Genomic DNA, 22,175 nt, shown 5'->3' on the forward strand with positions numbered 1-22,175 from the left:
TTGAGCCCTTCTTCAGGCTCTGAGGTCAGCGGCCCTCAGCTACTGATCATAGTGATCGGTGGGGTCTACATGCCGAGATCTCTGCTGATCACTAACATGAAGGAATTCTGTATTGAGGCCTTCTTCAGGCTCTGAGGTAAAGGGCCCTCGGCTGCTGATCATAGTGATCGGTGGGGTTTACATGCTGAGATCTGTGCTGATCACTAACATGAAGGAATTCTGTATTGAGGCCTTCTTCAGGCTCTGAGGTCAAGGGCCCTCGGCTGCTGATCATAGTGATCGGTGGGGTCTACATGCCGAGATCTGTGCTGATCACTAAAATGAAGGAACGTTCTATTGAGCCCTTCTTCAGGCTCTGAGGTCAGCGGCCCTCAGCTACTGATCATAGTGATCGGTGGGGTCTACATGCCGAGATCTCTGCTGATCACTAACATGAAGGAATTCTGTATTGAGGCCTTCTTCAGGCTCTGAGGTCAAGGGCCCTCGGCTGCTGATCATAGTGATCGGTGGGGTCTACATGCTGAGATCTGTGCTGATCACTAACATGAAGGAATTCTGTATTGAGCCCTTCTTCAGGCTCTGAGGTCAGCGGTCCTCGGCTGCTGATCATAGTGATCGGTGGGCTCTACATGCTGAGATCTCTGCCCTTCTTCAGGCTGTGGGGTGAGCAACGCTCGTCTGAAGCTCATAGTGATTATGGAGGTCTGGATGCCAAGATCTGCGCCGACTGCTGAAATAAATGAATGCTATATTGAGGCCTTCAGGCTCGGGGATGAGCGGTGCTCGGCTGCTGATCATAGTGATCGTTGGAGTCTCAGCCCCTCGATTTCCCCCCCCCCCCCCGATCACAAAAGTTTTGAAGTGCAGTTAAACTTTTGTGCCGCAGTGAATAGAGCTTTTTCCTTGGGACAGATGTGACGGCATGGTGCAGCTATTGGCAGCATTATGTCACCCACCTGCCCGCTCTGCAGCCTGATTGCTCCGTCCGTCAGACATAGAGTGAAGCTTTCATCTTTTTTTGCTGCTCCTGATTTCACCCCCCTGACAGCCGCCTGCAGCACAATCTGCTCCTCGCACGCTCCAGGCATTGATTTGTTAATGTGTCTGATCGAGCGCGGAGAACATGGCGGCTTTATCTACCAGGGCCGACCCAAAAATACATAGATACAGATGGCGCCTATAGGTACAGATGGCAACTTGTCTTCACATGTGCCAGGCCCATTCTGATATGACAGCAGGCTGAGTGTGACCCCATTATACCTCCACAAAGGACTTGTCTCATGAGCGCCCCCCACAGTCCATCCTGAAGGTGCACACCCTGTTGTGTCATTACAGAATTGCTCGGCTTTGTAGAAGCGGTGCGGACCTGCGCAGCAAACTCAGCTCTGCTGCATCTGACATGATCCGGCCGTGGACCTCGCTGTAATGTAATTATTATTATTTTTTTTTAAACAGGAAAACGGCGAGAAACTTCAACCAGCCGATGTGTAAAGCCGCCAAAGTGACGGTGGTGGAGGTGAGTGCCGGCTGCCTCCTTACATGGCGCCGTACGTTCAGCCGCTCTTTGATTACTTCCCTGCAGTTGATCACGTGCTGTTCTCCTATGTGACTGCTGAGATCGGTGATTGTCTGCAGGGGTCACGTGTGATAGTCAGGAGACAGACAGGGAGTATCTGAATGACAGGGGGATTAACAGAGGAATATTTCATTTTTATTTTTTTGACTATTTTAATCATCTGGGCAAAACTTGGTGGTTCGAAAAAACTCCTTTCCATGTACTACAACTCTCAGCAGGGCCGCTTATGCAGATCTATGTGTCCCCATGGTAACAGACTACAAACAACCCACATGTAGTCTGCATGTACTGCTATACGTTCTCTACTTAATGCCCATGGAGACACATAGATCTGCATCGGAGCTGTATACACAAATCATTGCATCATAAGGTGGTCTCTAATTTTTGGCACTCTAGCAGTTTGAAGACCCTTTCTTCAAGGCCTATGTCCATATTTGCTACTTATGTACAGTACAGACCAAAAGTTTGGACACACCTTCTCATTTAAAGATTTTTCTGTATTTTCAGGACTATGAAAATTGTACATTCACACTGAAGGCATCAAAACTATGAATTAACACATGTGGAATTATATACTTAACAAAAAAGTGTGAAACAACTGAAAATATGTCTTATATTCTAGGTTCTTCAAAGTAGCCACCTTTTGCTTTGATGACTGCTTTGCACACTCTTGGCATTCTCTTGATGAGCTTCAAGAGGTAGTCACCGGAAATGGTCTTCCAACAATCTTGAAGGAGTTCCCAGAGATGCTTAGCACTTGTTGGCCCTTTTGCCTTCACTCTGCAGTCCAGCTCACCCCAAACCATCTCGATTGGGTTCAGGTCTGGTGACTGTGGAGGCCAGGTCATCTGGCGTAGCACCCCATCACTCTCCTTCTTGGTCAAATAGCCCTTGCACAGCCTGGAGGTGTGTTTGGGGTCATTGTTCTGTTGAAAAATAAATGATGGTCCAACTAAACGCAAACCGGATGGAATAGCATGCCGCTGCAAGATGCTGTGGTAGCCATGCTGGTTCAGTATGCCTTCAATTTTGAATAAATCCCCAACAGTGTCACCAGCAAAGCACCCCCACACCATCACACCTCCTACTCCATGCTTCACTGTGGGAACCAGGCATGTAGAATCCATCCGTTCACCTTTTCACAAAGACACGGTGGTTGGAACCAAAGATCTCAAATTTGGACTCATCAGACCAAAGCACAGATTTCCACTGGTCTAATGTCCATTCCTTGTGTTCTTTAGCCCAAACAAGTCTCTTCTGCTTGTTGCCTGTCCTTAGCAGTGGTTTCCTAGCAGCTATTTTCCCATGAAGGCCTGCTGCACAAAGTCTCCTCTTAACAGTTGTTGAAGAGATGTGTCTGCTGCTAGAACTCTGCGTGGCATTGACCTGGTCTCTAATCTGAGCTGCTGTTAACCTGCGATTTCTGAGGCTGGTGACTCGGATAAACTTATCCTCAGAAGCAGAGGTGACTCTTGGTCTTCCTTTCCTGGGGCGGTCCTCATGTGAGCCAGTTTCTTTGTAGCGCTTGATGGTTTTTGCAACTGCACTTGGGGACACTTTCAAAGTTTGGCCAATTTTTTGCACTGACTGACCTTCATTTCTTAAAGTAATGATGGACACTCGTTTTTCTTTACTTAGCTGCTTTTTTCTTGCCATAATACAAATTCTAACAGTCTATTCAGTAGGACTATCAGCTGTGTATCCACCAGACTTCTGCACAACACAACTGATGGTGCCAACCCCATTTATAAGGCAAGAAATCCCACTTATTAAACCTGTCAGGGCACACCTGTGAAGTGAAAACCATTTCCGGTGACTACCTCTTGAAGCTCACCAAGAGAATGCCAAGAGTGTGCAAAGCAGTCATCAAAGCAAAAGGTGGCTACTTTGAAGAACCTAGAATATAAGACATATTTTCAGTTGTTTCACACTTTTTTGTTAAGTATATAATTCCACATGTGATAATTCATAGTTTTGATGCCTTCAGTGTGAATGTACAATTTTCATAGTCCTGAAAATACAGAAAAATCTTTAAATGAGAAGGTGTGTCCAAACTTTTGGTCTGTACTGTATATGTTTAATCTCCCACCGTTTTGTGTCTGCAGCTCTTATGCAGATCTGTGTGTTTCCATGGTAACACTGCAGACAAACTCCACGTATTCTGATCCATCTCTTCCCGTCGTCATGCCAGCATAAAGGTAATAGTAGATGACAGATGTAAGATGACGGCTGCGGGATCAGACTGCACAGGGTTCTTTTGTTGTCTGTTACCGTGGAGACACAGTTCTGCTAGGAGCTGTATACACAAATGCTGCTGGATATTCTGATTAGAGAGAGACCTGAACATGATAAATGATGAGGATGAGTCGTAGAGACGCGATGCGACAGGAGCTAATAAACAATTGTCTGGTGAAAGCCGGGCGGCCCCCGGAGGGCGATGCATGCGGCTGGAAATGTGAAGCCGGCTGCAAATCTTCTGCTCCTTTTTTTGCTTTTGTGTTTTAAGATTTATGTCGTTGAACAGTTTGCTATGTTTTTCCGGTAATCTGAAAGTCTCCGTACATTGGGGGCTGTACGGCAGCTCCCGGAGGTTGTGCACTCTGTGTTATTACCCTAGTGCCGGAGCCCCAGCTGTAGATTCGGGGTCTTTACCATGCCTTCGCGCCTCCTTTGCTTTTTTCCTTCTTATTATTCCTTCCTCGTGTTGTGATTTTTTTTTTTTGTGTCACATTTGATGCTTTCAGGTGGAGGAGATCGTGGACACCGGAAGTTTTGCCCCAGAAGACATCCACATTGCCAGCATCTACGTGGATCGGATCATTAAGGGCGACAACTATCAGAAAAAAATAGAGGTGCGATCCGTTTGTAGTCCCCCGGCTCATTAGATCATGGCTGGTATATAACGGGCCACGGACACAATGTTCTCGGCCACCGTCTTGTCATCATGGTCTCCTCTGATCATGGCGGGAAGGAGCTCGGCTCATTATTTCCCGGCTGGCTCAGGTCTGGTCCGCGACCTCGTCTGGCATTGACCACTTGTTCTTGCGCTAATGGCGTCTGTTCCCTTCCACGGATTAATACGAGCCTTCGCCTTCCTGTCTTCATTAGAGGCTCACGATACAGAAAGCTGAAAACGCCGCGCCGAAACCGAAGAAAGAGTCTGACCTTGTGAGACAGCGGATCATCAGACGAGCCGCCCTGGAGTTCCAGGATGGGATGTATGGTATCCTTTATGTGGGGGGCTCATGCTGCGTACCTCAACCTCAGGGGCCCGATGTGGAGACACTGGGGTCTCCCATGGGCTTAATACCACTCAGAAAACACAGGGTGAGGGTAAAATAGTGTGGCAATAATTGATTGAACCACCAGCAAACAATAACGTATAGTCCGAGCAAAAACCAAGATGGTGCAAATGACAGTGTCTCATCCTTCCTCTGGCCCGCCGGGAATAGAGCAGCTGCGACTTCGGGGCTTCCAGGGCCACCCCGCTTTTGGCGGGCACCCAAAGAGAGGAGGTAACGACAAGCTTGGAAAACTAGCCGAGAGCAGTGGGGTCTGTGGCCAGATGATCTGAATGTCCCAACCTGGATTCTTCAAGTCATCTGAAGGTTCAGAAATGGTCAATGGAGCAGATCTGTAGTTCCCCAGCTGGAGCCGGGGTCCCCTTAGCTGACATCCTGTAGAGTCTCTCAGAACACACGCAGAGACCCCCTTTTTAGTTTAGTTTAGTTCACAATTGTCCTTTCAAGCCATCATTCACAGGTCATCATTCAAAGGTCAAGAGTCAGGGATCATTATATTAGTTCACAGTGCTGGAGTATCCACAGCTCACCCCCCCAATGTTGACTTGCAAACAATGCAAGTCAACAAGCTGCATGGACTTAAACAATGGTAATTAACATATCTAGCAAACATCCATTGTTCAAAGACCCAAAGTCTCTGTCTTGCAAAACTAGCAGACAATAAGTTGCAGTAAATATCAACTCAAGTGTCAACATCCGGGCTTATTCAAATAACAGCCTGTGTTGACCAACCAAAGAAAACACATAAATTCAAAAGTCAACATAAAGATAAAAACATACGACTCCTGGCCTACTGAATTTATGTCTGGCATAATTAAGAAGAAAAACAGTCGTCACACCCGACACATGCCGAAAGATGATTTTTTTTAATAACTTTTTTTGCAAGTTCCTTTTGTTGGACCACATGGAATAGACCAAAGCTGTGCACCATAAACTGGAGGTCTTGGGTCCCGGTATGGTGCTCCCATATGACAGAAGCCAGAGAGAATTTTATGGACCAAGCTCAGGAGCGAGCCCGCCCTATACATGGCAGATGCAGGCTGTATTACACAGCACACACACACACACCTACAGCCGGTGTGATCGGATTCTAGTATCAATCCCAGCTGATTAACCCCCTTAGATGCTGCATCCAAAAGCGACCGAGGCATCTAAGCAATTGGATAGTGAATGTGGCTGGAAGTATGCATGTCTCGTACTAGCCGTCATATGACTGCCCGGTCTCACCGCCAGCACCGGAAAATACTGACCTCATTCACTGCGCGGATCCACACGTCTCCAGTCACACAGAGTGACTGCACACTTTTGTGAAAAATCTTAAAAATCCCTTTAAGTCCCACAATGGGATCTGAACACGCCATTGCTAGATCCCGGGTACAGAATAACAGATCCAAAAAACATGTGAGGTTGTGGTGATGGCTGAGGTGGTGACGGTTGTGGTTGTTGTTGTGGTGGTGCTGGATGTGGCAGTGTTTGTTGCGGGGGTTGTCATGTTGCTGGATGTGGTGGTGGATACTGTTGTGATGGTTGTGGAGGTTTTTACAGTTTATCCCCCACAAGGGATTTTTCGTTCCTGAGATCGGGGTCTGCTCGCTGCTCTCGCTCGTCTCTATTCCTGCAATTCTGAATTCTGTTTCAATTAAAACTTTCTCTCTCCAGATATATTCGGAAATGGATCTCAGAATTCTGGGAGTAAAATGAGACCAAAGCTCCTGTTCACACTAATCGCCTCCTAGTGCTAGACCTGGTGTAATAGTGCTGCCTCCTAGTGCTCACACCCGATGTAATAGTGCTGCCTCCTAGTGCTCACACCCGGTGTAATAGTGCTGCCCTATAGTGCTCACACCCGGTGTAATAGCGCTGCCTCCTAGTGCACACACCCGGTGTAATATTGCCACCTCCTAATGCTCAGACCCGGTGTAATAGTGCCGCCTCCTAGTGCTCAGACCCGGTGTAATAGTGCCGCTTCCTAGTGCTCACACCCGGTGTAATAGTGCTGCCTCCTAGAGCTCACACCCAGTGTAATAGTGCCGCCTCCTAGTGCTCAAACCGGGTGTAATAGTGCCGCCTTCTAGTGCTCACACCCGGTGTAATAGTGCCGCCTCCTAGTGCTCACACCCGGTGTAATAGTGCCGCCTCCTAGTGCTCACACCCGGTGTAATAGTGCCGCCTTCTAGTGCTCACACCCGGTGTAATAGTGCCGCCTCCTAGTGCTCACACCCGGTGTAATAGTGCCGCCTCCTAGTGCTCACACCCGGTGTAATAGTGCCGCCTCCTAGTGCTCACACCCGGTGTAATAGTGCCGCCTCCTAGTGCTCACACCCGGTGTAATAGTGCCGCCTCCTAGTGCTCGCTCTCCGGGGTATCTCACAGTGATATTGTAATGTCATTGTGTCATTATTCCACCTTGACTACAGACATTCCAGCAAATCTGGGCATTGGAATTCCGAATCTGGCCAGTAACTTCATCAAGAAAGACATCACCGTTCACCTGCAGAGTGAGAACGGCGTCCTGGGCTTGGTACGTCACACCTTTTATATTTTTATTCATTGTTTTCTTAAAGCGCCCGTACACCTTAAAGCAAAGTCACCAAACCTGCCAATATCCATAAGATTGTCCTGCTGATTCTGCTGCGAGAGGGAGGAGGGTGCAGCACAGCAAGACTAGTTACCTCCCTGCTGTAACCGCAAAGCTGCAGGGTTATAGAGGCCGAATATAACAGACTGAATAGTAATAATGCACATCTGTTTCCAGGGCCCGTACCCCACGAAGGATGAAGTGGACCCCGATCTCATCAATGCAGGTACAAATAGTTCAGTTTACGAAAGTGAGTGCAGCTCTGGAATAAAATAAAGGATCTTATCTACACAGTGACTGCACCAGCAGAATAGTGAGAGCTGCTCTGGAATATAATACAGGATGTAACTCAGGATCAGTAATGTAATGTATGTACAGAGTGACGGCATCAGCAGAATAGTGAGTGCAGCTCTGGAGTATAATACAGGATGTAACTCAGGATCAGTACAGGATCAGTAATGTAATGTATGTACACAGTGACTGCACCAGCAGAATAGTGAGTGCAGCTCTGGGGTATAATACAGGATGTAACTCGGGATCAGTAATGTAATGTATGTACACAGTGACTGCACCTGCAGAATAGTGAGCGCAGCTCTGGAGTATAATACAGGAGGTAACTCGGGATCAGTACAGGATCATTAATGTAATGTATGTACACAGTGACTGCACCAGCAGAATAGAGAGTGCAGCTCTGGAGTATAATACTGGATGTAACGGGATGAGTACAGGATCAGTAATGTAATGTATGTACACAGTGACTGCACCAGCAGAATAGAGCGTGCAGCTCTGGAGTATAATACAGGATGTAACGGGATGAGTAATGCTTTCTTGTATGAGTGCTGTATACTATTGGCTGCCTTTTCTTTTAGGTAAAGAGACAGTGACCGTTCTTCCAGGAGCAGCGTATTTCTCCAGTGACGACTCCTTCGCTATGATTAGAGGGTGAGCCGTCTGTACCCATGTCACCTACTCTGCTTAGTAGACAGAGAAAGGAGCGACACTACGACGTTTCTAATTTTCCCCCTGTTCTTTCCCACATAGGGGACATGTGGATTTGACGATGTTGGGCGCCATGCAGGTGTCGAAATACGGAGATCTGGCCAACTGGATGATTCCTGTGAGTACCGCCCATGCTCTAGCGCTGACTTGCGTTATTGCAGTGTGTGATGGATGCCCGGGGGGGGCTCGGTCCTGATTATTGCACTGACATCTCTTACACACTCTGGAAAGCAAATCTGCAGCTGACATTGACCCGCGGTGCAGCATTTCATTTACGCTGCAGGTTTCAGCTAAGGATTTAGCTGAGAGATTCAGATTCAGCGACCAGTGAGTCCACATCTAAGCTGGATTCCCAGAAGAGGTTTGTTGTTCTTTTTTTTTTTGTACTTACAAAATATCTATAAAAAACAATCAAGTAAAGCCCAACTCGCGTTTCACCACTGCGGCTTCTTCTGGGGCTTGGCTAGATTTAAACTCCACTTTATATTTATACCAATCAACCATGTCCACCCCAAACACATACATAAAAAGATTTTTTGGTATCTAAAATATATTCATTAAATTACGTTTATCCAAATTTTGTCACCTGATGATAGCATAAAAATGTATCAATGAATGATGACAATCTAAAAAAATGATTATAGGCAGGTGAAATTTGGCTCATGTGGAACCAAGCCACACAGACGAAAATCATGAAAAAATGACAAAAGTCTACAAAATGCATTAAAAAAATCTAAACTTCAATAGAGAATGTTTTCTGTTCTTCTGGGGCTTCACAAAGACTTGAACTACACTTTATAATTATACCAATCATCCATATCCAACCCAAACACATACAGAAAAATAATTTTATTTTTCTAAAATATATTCATTAAATAACATCTATCTTTAATCTTTCAAACATCTGATGATAGAATAAAAATGCATCAATGAAAGATGACAATCTAAAAAATGATTATAGCCATGTGAAATTAGACTCGTATGTTTTTGTCCTCCTGTTCGCTGTATACACAGACACTGCATATATATATATATATATGTACTAGATGGTGGCCGGATTCGAACGCATCGGGTATTCTAGAATAGGTATGCGGCCGACGGGGCGCAATTAGCAGAGCGGCGTTTAAATTTGGCGTTAGGCAACCGCGACCTATCTGCAAAGCGGTGTTTACATTTGGCGGCAATATCGGTGATTGGTCGCGGGCGGCGGCCGCGACCAATCTGCGAACCGTGTTAGTGATGACTGGAGAGCGGTGTTTAAATTTGGCGCCAATACTGCTGATTGGTCGCGGCCGCCGACCAATCAGCAGAGCCTTTAAATTTGGCGCCAATCTCGCTGATTAGTCGCGACCGCGACCAATCAGCAAAGAGGTGTTTAAATTTGGCGACAATACTGCTGATTGGTCGCGGCCGGCGACCAATCAGCAGAGCGATGCAGAGCGGGGTTTAAATTTGGCGCCAAAATCGCTGATTAGTCGCGGCTGACGGCCGCGACCAATCAGCAGAGCGTTGTTTAAATTTTGCGCCAATACTGCTGATTGATCTCGGCCAGCGACCGCGATCAATCAGCAGAGCGTTGTTTAAATTTGGCGCCAAGCTCGCTGATTGGTCGCGGCTGGCGTCCGCGACCAATTAGCACAGCAGTGTTTAAATGTGGCGGCAAGATCGGTGATTGGTCGCGGCCGCTATTTAAATGCGGCGCCCAAATCGGTGATTGGTCGCTTGCGGAGAGCGCGACCAATCAGCGAATCGTATTGGTGAGGAGCGGGGAGTGGAATCGTATTAGTGAGGACCGGGGAGCGCCGCTGCCTGTGCGGCTACTTCCGCTGCGAGAACCCGGGACATGAGCGACTACTCGCAGCAGAAGTATCCCGACCCGCAGCGCCGCTCCCCGGTCCTCCCTTCACACCCTAGCCGCTGATGTCCCCACAGTATCCGCATGGTGTTACAAAGGTCCGGACATTTGTGTTAAAAATCCCTGATTGGTCGCTGGCGCTGCCCGCGACCAATCACCGATTTGGGCTCCAAATTTAAATATCGGCCGCGACCAATCACCGATCTTGGCTCCACATTTAAACACCGCTGGTCCTCACTAATACGATTCCGCTCCCCGCTCCTCACCAATACGATTCGCTGATTGGTCGCGCTCTCCGCACGCGACCAATTAGTGATCTTGGCGCTAAAGTTAAACACCGCTCTGCTGATTTGGGCGCCACATTTAAATAGCGGCCGCGACCAATCAGTACAGCGGTGTTTAATGTGGAGCCAAGATCGGTGATTGGTCGCGGCCGATATTTAAATTTGGCGCCCAAATCGGTGATTGGTCGCGGGCACCGCCAGCGACCAATCAGCGATTTTTAACACAAATGTCCGGATCTTTGTAACACCATGCGTATACTGTGGGGACATCAGCGGCTAGGGTGTGAAGGGAGGACTGGGGAGCGGCGCTGCGGGTCGGGATACTTCTGCTGCGAGCGCCCGCTCATGTCCCGGGTTCTCGCAGCGGAAGTATCCGCACAGGCAGCGCCGCTGACATCCATGCGGCAAGGGTGTGAAGGGAGGACCGGGGAGCGGCGCTGACATCTAATTGGTCGCGGCCGCTATTTAAATGTGCCGCACAAATCGTTGACTGGTCGCGGTCTTGGTCCGCGACCAATCACTGATCTTGCGGCTAAAGTTAACCACTACTGTGCTGATTGGTCGCGGGCGATATTTAAATTTGGTGCCCAAATCGGTGATTGGTCGCGGGCAGCGTCCGCGACCAATCAGCAGAGCGGTATTTAACTTTTGCGCTAAGATCAGTGATTGGTCGGGTCCGAAGACCGCGACCAATCATCGAATCGTCTTGGTGAGGACCGGGGAGCGGCGCTGCCTGTGCGGCTACTTCTGCTGCGAGAACCCGGGACATGAGCGGGCGCTCGCAGCAGAAGTATCCCGACCCGCAGCGCCGCTCCCCGGTCCTCCCTTCCGCATGGATGTCAGCGACGCCGGCGGTCCTTCCGCTGCTACCGGCCGGGACATGAGCGCCTCGTGCCGCTCATCTCCCGGCTGTATCTCCGTCCCGCAGATGGGTCCGGCGGTCGGGGTCCTTCTGCTGGTACCGGCCGGGAGATGAGCGCCTCGCGGCATCGCCGCTGAGCTCCGTCCCGCAGATGAGCTGCTAACGGCCGCCATCTTTTTTCTGAAATCCCGCGGCGCTGATTGGCCGCTGCCGGACCAATGAGCGACGCGGGATTTCCTGGATAGACAGACAGACAGACAGACGGGATAAGACAGCGGAGGTGTGTGAGCTGCTGGGTCCTAGGTGACCAGATGAGCTCTGCTGTGCAGGCAGAAGGCTGAAAAAAAAATGATTAAAGATGAATTGAACCAAAATTTACAAAAAGAAAAAAATAGTATCTGATAAATACAGTACAGTGTACAAATATCTAAACCTTATTTTAGTTGCATTTTGAGTGTTATATCTGGAAAACAGACAAATATTATTATTTTTTTCCCTTTACATTTTACCTTGATACCGGCAAAAATGTAAAAAATACAAACATAAAAATGAATTGAATGAAAGAAAAATAATTTTAATAACCAAAGAAGAAAATTTAGAGCATTTAAAATCGCAGGTACGAAAAAAAAGTGGAATGTGCTTGCTCTGGGGTTGCCGTGGTGGTAAATGGATTTTTTTTTTGTCATGTGACCTTCAGTTACCAACATGCTACCATGGAAACCCCAGAGCGAGCGAGCACCCAGTATATCAATCCAGCAGTCTTGTGTGTTACTTCTCTAAATATCTGATATTATAAACACCGTCCCTTGAATTCTGTAATTTCCCTTCCCCCACTTTGGTCTGGAAAGGAAAGTCGAGGAAAGGGTTAGCAGGTCTGTGTGTGGTGGGGTCCAGAGCTGATATCGGCGTACCGGCGGTTGCTCGCTTGTGTTGTCTGGCGTTCCTCTATCAGGTGCCGGCGGTGAGCAGCAGGGGACGTATCTGTGACACCGTCAGAGAAGGTCATGGACCGGCTGAGGAAAACAGTGGTGCTGCTCACTCCACAGCACCAGAGATGGGGTCACTGCGGGGTCCGTCATGGGCTGCGAGCTGCTGCACACCGCATGAAAGACTGAGCACAGGAAACACATATACAGTATAATGGAAGAAGGAGAGCAGGCGGCGCGCTCATGCAAAACTATTTAATAATAGAAGATTTTTCTAGATGTTTCTAATTCTAAATCTTACTGTATTGTCTGTATAGAGGCGGCCATATTGGAACACACACTTCCTGTATTGTCTGTATAGAGGCGGCCATATTGGAACACACACTTCCTCTATTGTCTGTATAGAGGAGGCCATATTGGAACACACACTTCCTGTATTGTCTGTATAGAGGAGGCCATATTGGAGCACACACTTCCTGTGTTGTCTGTATAGAGGAGGCCATATTGGAACACACACTTCCTCTATTGTCTGTATAGAGGAGGCCATATTGGAACACACACTTCCTGTATTGTCTGTATAGAGGAGGTCATATTGGAGCACACACTCCCTGTATTGTCTGTATAGAGGCGGCCATATTGGAGCACACACTTCCTGTATTGTCTGTATAGAGGCGGCCATATTGGAGCACACACTTCCTGTATAGTCTGTATAGAGGCGGCCATATTGGAGCACACACTTCCCTCCTGTATTGTCTGTATAGAGGCGGCCATATTGGAGCACACACTTCCTGTATTGTCTGTATAGAGGCGGCCATATTGGAGCACACACTTCCTGTATTGTCTGTATAGAGGCGGCCATATTGGAGCACACACTTCCCTCCTGTATTGTCTGTATAGAGGCGGCCATATTGGAGCACACACTTCCTGTATTGTCTGTATAGAGGCAGCCATATTGGAGCATACACTTCCTGTATTGTCTGTATAGAGGCGGCCATATTGGAGCACACACTTCCTGTATTGTCTGTATAGAGGCGGCCATATTGGAGCACACACTTCCTGTATTGTCTGTATAGAGGCGGCCATATTGGAGCACACACTTCCTGTATTGTCTGTATAGATGCGGCCATATTGGAGCACACACTTCCCTCCTGTATTGTCTGTATAGAGGAGGCCATATTGGAGCACACACTTCCTGTATTGTCTGTGTAGAGGCGGCCATATTGGAGCACACACTTCCCTCCTGTATTGTCTGTATAGAGGCGGCCATATTGGAGCACACACTTCCTGTATTGTCTGTATAGAGGAGGCCATATTGGAGCACACCCTTCCTGTATTGTCTGTGTAGAGGCGGCCATATTGGAGCACACACTTCCCTCCTGTATTGTCTGTATAGAGGCGGCCATATTGGAGCACACACTTCCTGTATTGTCTGTATAGATGCGGCCATATTGGAGCACACACTTCCTGTATTGTCTGTATAGAGGTGGCCATATTGGAGCACACACTTCCCTCCTATATTGTCTGTATAGAGGAGGCCATATTGGAGCACACACTCCCCTCCTGTATTGTCTGTATAGAGGTGGCCATATTGGAGCACACACTTCCCTCCTGTATTGGATGTATAGAGGCGGCCATATTGGAGCACACACTTCCCTCCTGTATTGTCTGTATAGAGGTGGCCATATTGGAGCGCACACTTCCTGTATTGTCTGTATAGAGGCGGCCATATTGGAGCACACACTTCCTGTATTGTCTGTATAGAGGCGGCCATATTGGAGCACACACTCCCTGTATTGTCTGTATAGATGCGGCCATATTGGAGCACACAGTTCCTGTATTGTCTGTATAGAGGAGGCCATATTGGAGCACACACTTCCTGTATTGTCTGTATAGAGGCGGCCATATTGGAGCACACACTTCCCTCCTGTATTGTCTGTATAGAGGCGGCCATATTGGAGCACACACTTCCTGTATTGTCTGTATAGAGGCGGCCATATTGGAGCACACACTTCCCTCCTGTATTGTCTGTATAGAGGTGGCCATATTGGAGCACACACTTCCCTCCTGTATTGTCTGTATAGAGGCGGCCATATTGGAGCACACACTTCCCTCCTGTATTGTCTGTATAGAGGCGGCCATATTGGAGCACACACTTCCCTCCTGTATTGTCTGTATAGATGCGGCCATATTGGAGCACACACTTCCTGTATTGTCTGTATAGAGGAGGCCATATTGGAGCACACACTTCCCTCCTGTATTGTCTGTATAGAGGCGGCCATATTGGAGCACACACTTCCTGTATTGTCTGTATAGATGCGGCCATATTGGAGCACACACTTCCTGTATTGTCTGTATAGAGGAGGCCATATTGGAGCACACACTTCCCTCCTGTATTGTCTGTATAGAGGCAGCCATATTGGAGCACACACTTCCTTCCTGTATTGTCTGTATAGAGGCGGCCATATTGGAGCACACACTTCCTTCCTGTATTGTCTGTATAGATGCGGCCATATTGGAGCACACACTTCCTGTATTGTCTGTATAGAGGCGGCCATATTGGAGCACACACTTCCCTCCTGTATTGTCTGTATAGAGGCGGCCATATTGGAGCACAGACTTCCCTCCTGTATTGTCTGTATAGATGCGGCCATATTGGAGCACACACTTCCCTCCTGTATTATCTGTATATAGGTGGCCATATTGGAGCACACACTTCCTGTATTGTCTGTATAGAGGCGGCCATATTGGAGCACACACTTCCCTCCTGTATTTTCTGTATAGAGACGGTCATATTGGAGCACACACTTCCTGTATTGTCTGTATAGAGGAGGCCATATTGGAGCACACACTTCCCTCCTGTATTGTCTGTATAGAGACGGTCATATTGGAGCTCACACTTCCTGTATTGTCTGTATAGAGAAGTCCATATTGGAGCACACACCTCCTGTATTGTCTGTATAGAGTCTGCCATATTGGAGCACACACTCCCCTCCTGTATTGTCTGTATAGAGTCTGCCATATTGGAGCACACACTTCATGTATTGTCTGTATAGATGTGGCCATATTGGAGCACACACTTCATGTATTGTCTGTATAGAGTCGGCCATATTGGAGCACACACTTCCTGTATTGTCTGTGTAGAGGCGGCCATATTGGAGCACACACTTCCCTCCTGTATTGTCTGTATAGAGGAGGCCATATTGGAGCACACACTTCCTGTATTGTCTGTATAGATGCTTCCATATTGGAGCACACACTTCCTGTATTGTCTGTGTAGAGGCGGCCATATTGGAGCACACACTTCCCTCCTGTATTGTCTGTATAGAGGAGGCCATATTGGAGCACACACTTCCTGTATTGTCTGTATAGATGCTTCCATATTGGAGCACACACTTCCTGTATTGTCTGTATAGAGGCGGCCATATTGGAGCACACACTTCCCTCCTGTATTGTCTGTATAGAGGCGGCCATATTGGAGCACACACTTCCCTCCTGTATTGTCTGTATAGAGGTGGCCATATTGGAGCACACACTTCCCTCCTGTATTGTCTGTATAGAGGCGGCCATATTGGAGCACACACTTCCTGTATTGTCTGTATAGAGGCGGCCATATTGGAGCACACACTTCCCTCCTGTATTGTCTGTATAGAGGTGGCCATATTGGAGCACACACTTCCCTCCTGTATTGTCTGTATAGAGGCGGCCATATTGGAGCACACACTTCCTGTATTGTCTGTATAGAGGCAGCCATATTGGATCACGCACTTCCCTCCTGTATTGTCTGTATAGAGGTGGCCATATTGGAGCACACACCTCCTGTATTGTCTGTATAGAGTCGGCCATATTGGAGCACACACTTCCTGTATTGTCTGTGTAGAGGCGGCCATATTGGAGCACACACTTCCTGTATTGTCTGTATAGAGGAGGCCATATTGGAGCACACACCTCCTGTATTGTCTGTATAGAGTCGGCCATATTGGAGCACACACTTCCTGTATTGTCTGTATAGAGGTGGCCATATTGGAGCACACACCTCCTGTATTGTCTGTATAGAGTCGGCCATATTGGAGCACACACTTCCTGTATTGTCTGTGTAGAGGCGGCCATATTGGAGCACACACTTCCTGTATTGTCTGTATAGAGGAGGCCATATTGGAGCACACACCTCCTGTATTGTCTGTATAGAGACGGTCATATTGGAGCACACACTTCCTGTATTGTCTGTATAGAGGAGGCCGTATTGGAGCACACACTTCCTGTATTGTCTGTATAGAGGCGGCCATATTGGAGCACACACCTCCTGTATTGTCTGTATAGAGGAGGCCATATTGGAGCACACACCTCCTGTATTGTCTGTATAGAGTCGGCCATATTGGAGCACACACTTCCTGTATTGTCTGTGTAGAGGCGGCCATATTGGAGCACACACTTCCTGTATTGTCTGTATAGAGTCGGCCATATTGGAGCACACACTTCCTGCCTGTATTGTCTGTATAGAGGAGGCCATATTGGAGCACACACTTCCCTCCTGTATTGTCTGTATAGAGCTGGCCATATTGGAGCACACACTTCCCTCCTGTATTGTCTGTATAGAGCTGGCCATATTGGAGCACGCACTTCCCTCCTGTATTGTCTGTATAGAGGCGGCCATATTGGAGCACACACTTCCTGTATTGTCTGTATAGAGGCGGCCATATTGGAGCACACACTTCCTGTATTGTCTGTATAGAGGCGGCCATATTGGAGCACACACTTCCTGTATTGTCTGTATAGAGGAGGCCATATTGGAGCACACACTTCCTGTATTGTCTGTATAGAGGCGGCCATATTGGAGCACACACTTCCTGTATTGTCTGTACAGAGGAGGCCATATTGGAGCACACACTTCCCTCCTGTATTGTCTGTATAGAGGCGGCCATATTGGAGCACACACTCCCTGTATTGTCTGTATAGAGTCGGCCATATTGGAGCACACACTTCCTGTATTGTCTGTATAGAGGCGGTCATGTTGGAGCACACACTTCCTGTATTGTCTTTATAGAGGTGGCCATATTGGAGCACACACTTCCTGTATTGTCTGTATAGGAGCGGCCATTTTGGAGCACACACTTCCTGCCTGTATTGTATGTATGTACGGTATGTATGTATGTATGGTGTTATCTCTATAGCAGCTACAATGAATAAAAATTAATGGACAGAGAAATTGAATAAAACAATTCAGTCTCTATGAGAGACTGTCACTAACTCCCCTACCTCTAATAGTTTCATAGTGTTTAGGGGTGAAGGTAGACATAAGTCCGACGAGTTAAATCTATATCCTAAAATGTTTATCTGGGGGAGGCAAAAGCCCCATGAGGCAGATGCTAATTGCTCCATGTTAAGGAAAAATTCCACATTTGGCAATCAGACTAGTTCTCTGGATCAACATCCCATCACAGAAACAAGTGCTGATAACCTGTAATAATATACACTACTCAAGAAAAATAAAGGGAACACTTACACAACAGAATATAACTCCAAGTAAATCAAACTTCTGTGAAATCAAACTGTCCACTTAGGAAGCAACACTGATTCACAATCAATTTCACATGCTGTTGTGCAAATGGAATAGACAATAGATGGAAATTATTGGCAATTATCAAGACACCCTCAATAAAGGAGTGGTTCTGCAGGTGGGGACCACAGACCACATCTCAGTACCAATGCTTTCTGGCTGATGTTTTGGTCACTTTTGAATGTTGGTTGTGCTTTCACACTCGTGGTAGCATGAGACGGACTCTACAACCCACAGAAGTTGCTCAGGTAGTGCAGCTCATCCAGGATGGCACATCAATGTGAGCTGTGGCAAGAAGGTTTGCTGTGTCTGTCAGCATAGTGTCCAGAGGCTGGAGGCGCTACCAGGAGACAGGCCAGTATACCAGGAGATGTGGAGGGGGCCGTAGGAGGACAAAAACCCAGCAGCAGGACCGCTACCTCCGCCTTTGTGCATGGAGGAACAGGAGGAGCACTGCCAGAGCCCTGCAAAATGACCTCCAGCAGGCCACAAATGTGCATGTGTCTGCACAAACGGTTAGAAACCGACTCCATGAGGGTGGTATGAGGGCCCGACGTCCACAGATGGGGGTTGTGCTCACAGCCCAACACCGTGCAGGACGCTTGGCATTTGCCACAGAACACCAGGATTGGCAAAGTCGCCACGGGCGCCCTGTGCTCTTCACAGATGAAAGCAGGTTCACACTGAGCACATGTGACAGACGTGACAGAGTCTGGAGACGACGTGGAGAGCGATCTGCTGCCTGCAACATCCTTCAGCATGACCGGTTTGGCAGTGGGTCAGTAATGGTGTGGGGTGGCATTTCTTTGGAGGGCCGCGCCGCCCTCCATGTGCTCGCCAGACGTAGCCTGACTGCCATAAGGTACCGAGGTGAGATCCTCAGACCCCTTGTGAGACCTCATACTGGTGCGGTTGGCCCTGGGTTCCTCCTAATGCAGGACAATGCCAGACCTCATGTGGCTGGAGTGTGTCATCAGTTCCTACAAGATGAAGGCATTGAAGCTATGGACTGGCCCAACCGTTCCCCAGACCTGAATCCGATTGAGCACATCTGGGACATCATGTCTCGCTCCATCCACCAACGTCACGTTGCACCACAGACTGTCCAGGAGTTGGCGGATGCTTTAGTCCAGGTCTGGGAGGAGATCCCACAGGAGACCATCCGCAACCTCATCAGGAGCATGCCCAGGCATTGTAGGGAGGTCATACAGGCACGTGGAGGCCACACACAATACTCAGCCTCATCAGGAGCATGCCCAGGCGTTGTAGGGAGGTCATACAGGCACGTGGAGGCCACACACAATACTCAGCCTCATCAGGAGCATGCCCAGGCGTTGTAGGGAGGTCATACAGGCACATGGAGGCCACACACAATACTGAGCCTCATCAGGATCATGCCCAGACGGTGTAGGGAGGTCATACAGGCACGTGGAGGCCACACACAATACTGAGCCTCATCAGGAGCATGCCCAGGCATTGTAGGGAGGTCACACAGGCACGTGGAGGCCACACAAAATACTCAGCCTCATCAGGAGCATGCCCAGGCGTTGTAGGGAGGTCACACAGGCACGTGGAGGCCACACACAATACTCAGCCTCATCAGGAGCATGCCCAGGCGTTGTAGGGAGGTCATACAGGCACGTGGAGGCCACACACAATACTCAGCCTCATCAGGAGCATGCCCAGGCGTTGTAGGGAGGTCATACAGGCACGTGGAGGCCACACACAATACTGAGCCTCATCAGGAGCATGCCCAGGCGTTGTAGGGAGGTCATACAGGCACGTGGAGGCCACACACAATACTCGGCCTCATCAGGAGCATGCCCAGGCGTTGTAGGGAGGTCATACAGGCACGTGGGGGCCACACACAATACTGAGCCTCATCAGGAGCATGCCCAGGCGTTGTAGGGAGGTCATACAGGCACGTGGAGGCCACACACAATACTCAGCCTCATCAGGAGCATGCCCAGGCGTTGTAGGGAGGTCATACAGGCACGTGGAGGCCACACACAATACTCAGCCTCATCAGGAGCATGCCCAGGCGTTGTAGGGAGGTCATACAGGCACATGGAGGCCACACACAATACTGAGCCTCATCAGGATCATGCCCAGGCGGTGTAGGGAGGTCATACAGGCACGTGGAGGCCACACACAATACTGAGCCTCATCAGGAGCATGCCCAGGCGTTGTAGGGAGGTCACACAGGCACGTGGAGGCCACACACAATACTCAGCCTCATCAGGAGCATGCCCAGGCGTTGTAGGGAGGTCATACAGGCACGTGGAGGCCACACACAATACTCAGCCTCATCAGGAGCATGCCCAGGCGTTGTAGGGAGGTCATACAGGCACGTGGAGGCCACACACAATACTCAGCCTCATCAGGAGCTTGCCCAGGCGTTGTAGGGAGGTCATACAGGCACGTGGAGGCCACACACAATACTCAGCCTCATCAGGAGCATGCCCAGGGGTTGTAGGGAGGTCATACAGGCACGTGGAGGCCACACACAATACTCAGCCTCATTTTGACTTGTTTTAAGGACATTACATCAAAGTTGGATCAGCCTGTAGTGTGTTTTTCCACTTTAGTTTTGGGGGTGACTCCAAATCCAGGCCTCCATTGGTTAATAAATGTGATTTCCATTGATGATTTTTGTGTGATTTTGTTGTCAGCACATTCAACTTTGTACAGAACAAAGTATTCAATGAGAATATTTCATTCATTCAGATCTAGGATGGGTTATTTCAGTGCTCCCTTTATTTTTTTGAGCAGTGTATTTCTCAAAAAAGGCATCTAGGCCCTCATTATACTTTTGTAGTTTACCAACCATTGCAACATCATGCGGCAGAGAGCTCCATAGTCTCACTGCTCATAAAATAAATAATCCAGAGTCTCACTGCTCTTATAGTAAAGAATCCATAGTGTCACTGCTTTTACAGTAAAGAATCATTGTCTGTGAAATCCGGTAAGCCAAACCTCCGACTCCTCAATTACCATGACACCGACTCCACGACTCCCTCATACTCGGCTCATGTTTAAGTGATAAATTTACTGTATCACAGATTCATCTCAGCTAAAAGTCTAGACCCTTAGATCAGGAATAGGACAGACATTTATAGGACATTTCATAACTTTCTCAAATTCCCCACAAACTGCAATGAACTACTGTACCCAATTTATTATATATTTTAGGAGTCTGAGTTGGTCCATTTTATACCGAGTCCGTCTCCACAGCCCTGCTGTGATTATGATTAAGCCTTCTTTCTTCTAGCCATAGTGGATGCCCTCTTGTCATTATTGCAGGTGTAGGTGTAAAATAATCATACAGGTCTCTGTACTATCCCTTCATATACTTGTACATTGTGATAAGGTAGCCTTCGTTTTTCCAAGCTGAATAACCCCCAGTCTGATAACCCGTCTTCTGCAGTTTACCCATATTTTAATAATCTTGGTCGCTCTTCGCCACACCAGCTCTAGTTCAGCTATGTCCTTCTTTTACACTGGAGCCCAAAATTGTACCCAGTATCTAAGTGTGGCTGTAATAATAACTTGTATTGAGGCAAAACTATCTTCTCATCATGAGCATCTAGGCTTCTTTTAATGCATCCCATTATTTTATTTGCCTTGGCAGCAGCTGCCTGGCACTGTTTAGCCATCCACCCATACACACAAGTCTTTCTCAATGACAATTTTACCCACTGTTTTTTTTTTACCATTTATTACAGAATTGTACATTTCATTTCCTCTTCCTCTGCCCAAGTGCATGACCTTACATTTATCCACCATAAACTTCAATTGCCATTTCTCAGCCCAAACCTCCAGCTTATATCAATCTCCCTGTAACATTAAATTATCCTTCTACTTGTTAATCACCTTGCAAAGATTAGTATCATCTACAAACATTGAAATTCTACTCTGAATGCCCTTGACAAGTTCATTAAAAAATATGTTTAAAAAAAAAGAGGGCCCAATACTGACCCCTGTGATGACTGTGGTCATCTTTTCTCATTCTAGACATCAGTACTGAGAAGTGAGCTGCATAAATGGGAGTTGTCAGCCTACTGAGTGCAGTATTTTAAGATTATTGTATTTATTTTGTTTGTGAAAGCAAAAAATATAAACTTGATTTAAATGGGGTTTTCCTTGAAAAATAATTGAGCAAAGGCAGGAAATTGAATAACTTAATGAAAGAACGTGTACTCACCACTTATATTCCTCTGGTACCAGTGACTCCTAACG

The 22,175-nt window shown here is 47.7% G+C and overlaps 1 protein-coding gene across 1 annotated transcript in view; it reads left to right on the forward strand.

The window, feature by feature from the left end:
- OXCT1 (3-oxoacid CoA-transferase 1) overlaps positions 1–22,175 on the forward strand; it is a 59,211-nt gene that overhangs the window by 14,857 nt on the left and 22,179 nt on the right. The window contains exons 7-13 of the mRNA XM_073682036.1: positions 1,456–1,516; positions 4,321–4,428; positions 4,685–4,799; positions 7,305–7,399; positions 7,634–7,682; positions 8,326–8,398; positions 8,498–8,573. Of these exons, the coding sequence (XP_073538137.1) occupies positions 1,456–1,516; positions 4,321–4,428; positions 4,685–4,799; positions 7,305–7,399; positions 7,634–7,682; positions 8,326–8,398; positions 8,498–8,573 (577 nt within the window). The remainder of the gene's footprint in view (positions 1–1,455; positions 1,517–4,320; positions 4,429–4,684; positions 4,800–7,304; positions 7,400–7,633; positions 7,683–8,325; positions 8,399–8,497; positions 8,574–22,175) is intronic.

This window comes from Phyllobates terribilis, unplaced genomic scaffold, assembly GCF_046119375.1.
Source record: "Phyllobates terribilis strain yellow unplaced genomic scaffold, ASM4611937v1 Scaffold_1__5_contigs__length_1240528914, whole genome shotgun sequence".
Lineage (NCBI taxonomy): Eukaryota > Metazoa > Chordata > Amphibia > Anura > Dendrobatidae > Phyllobates > Phyllobates terribilis.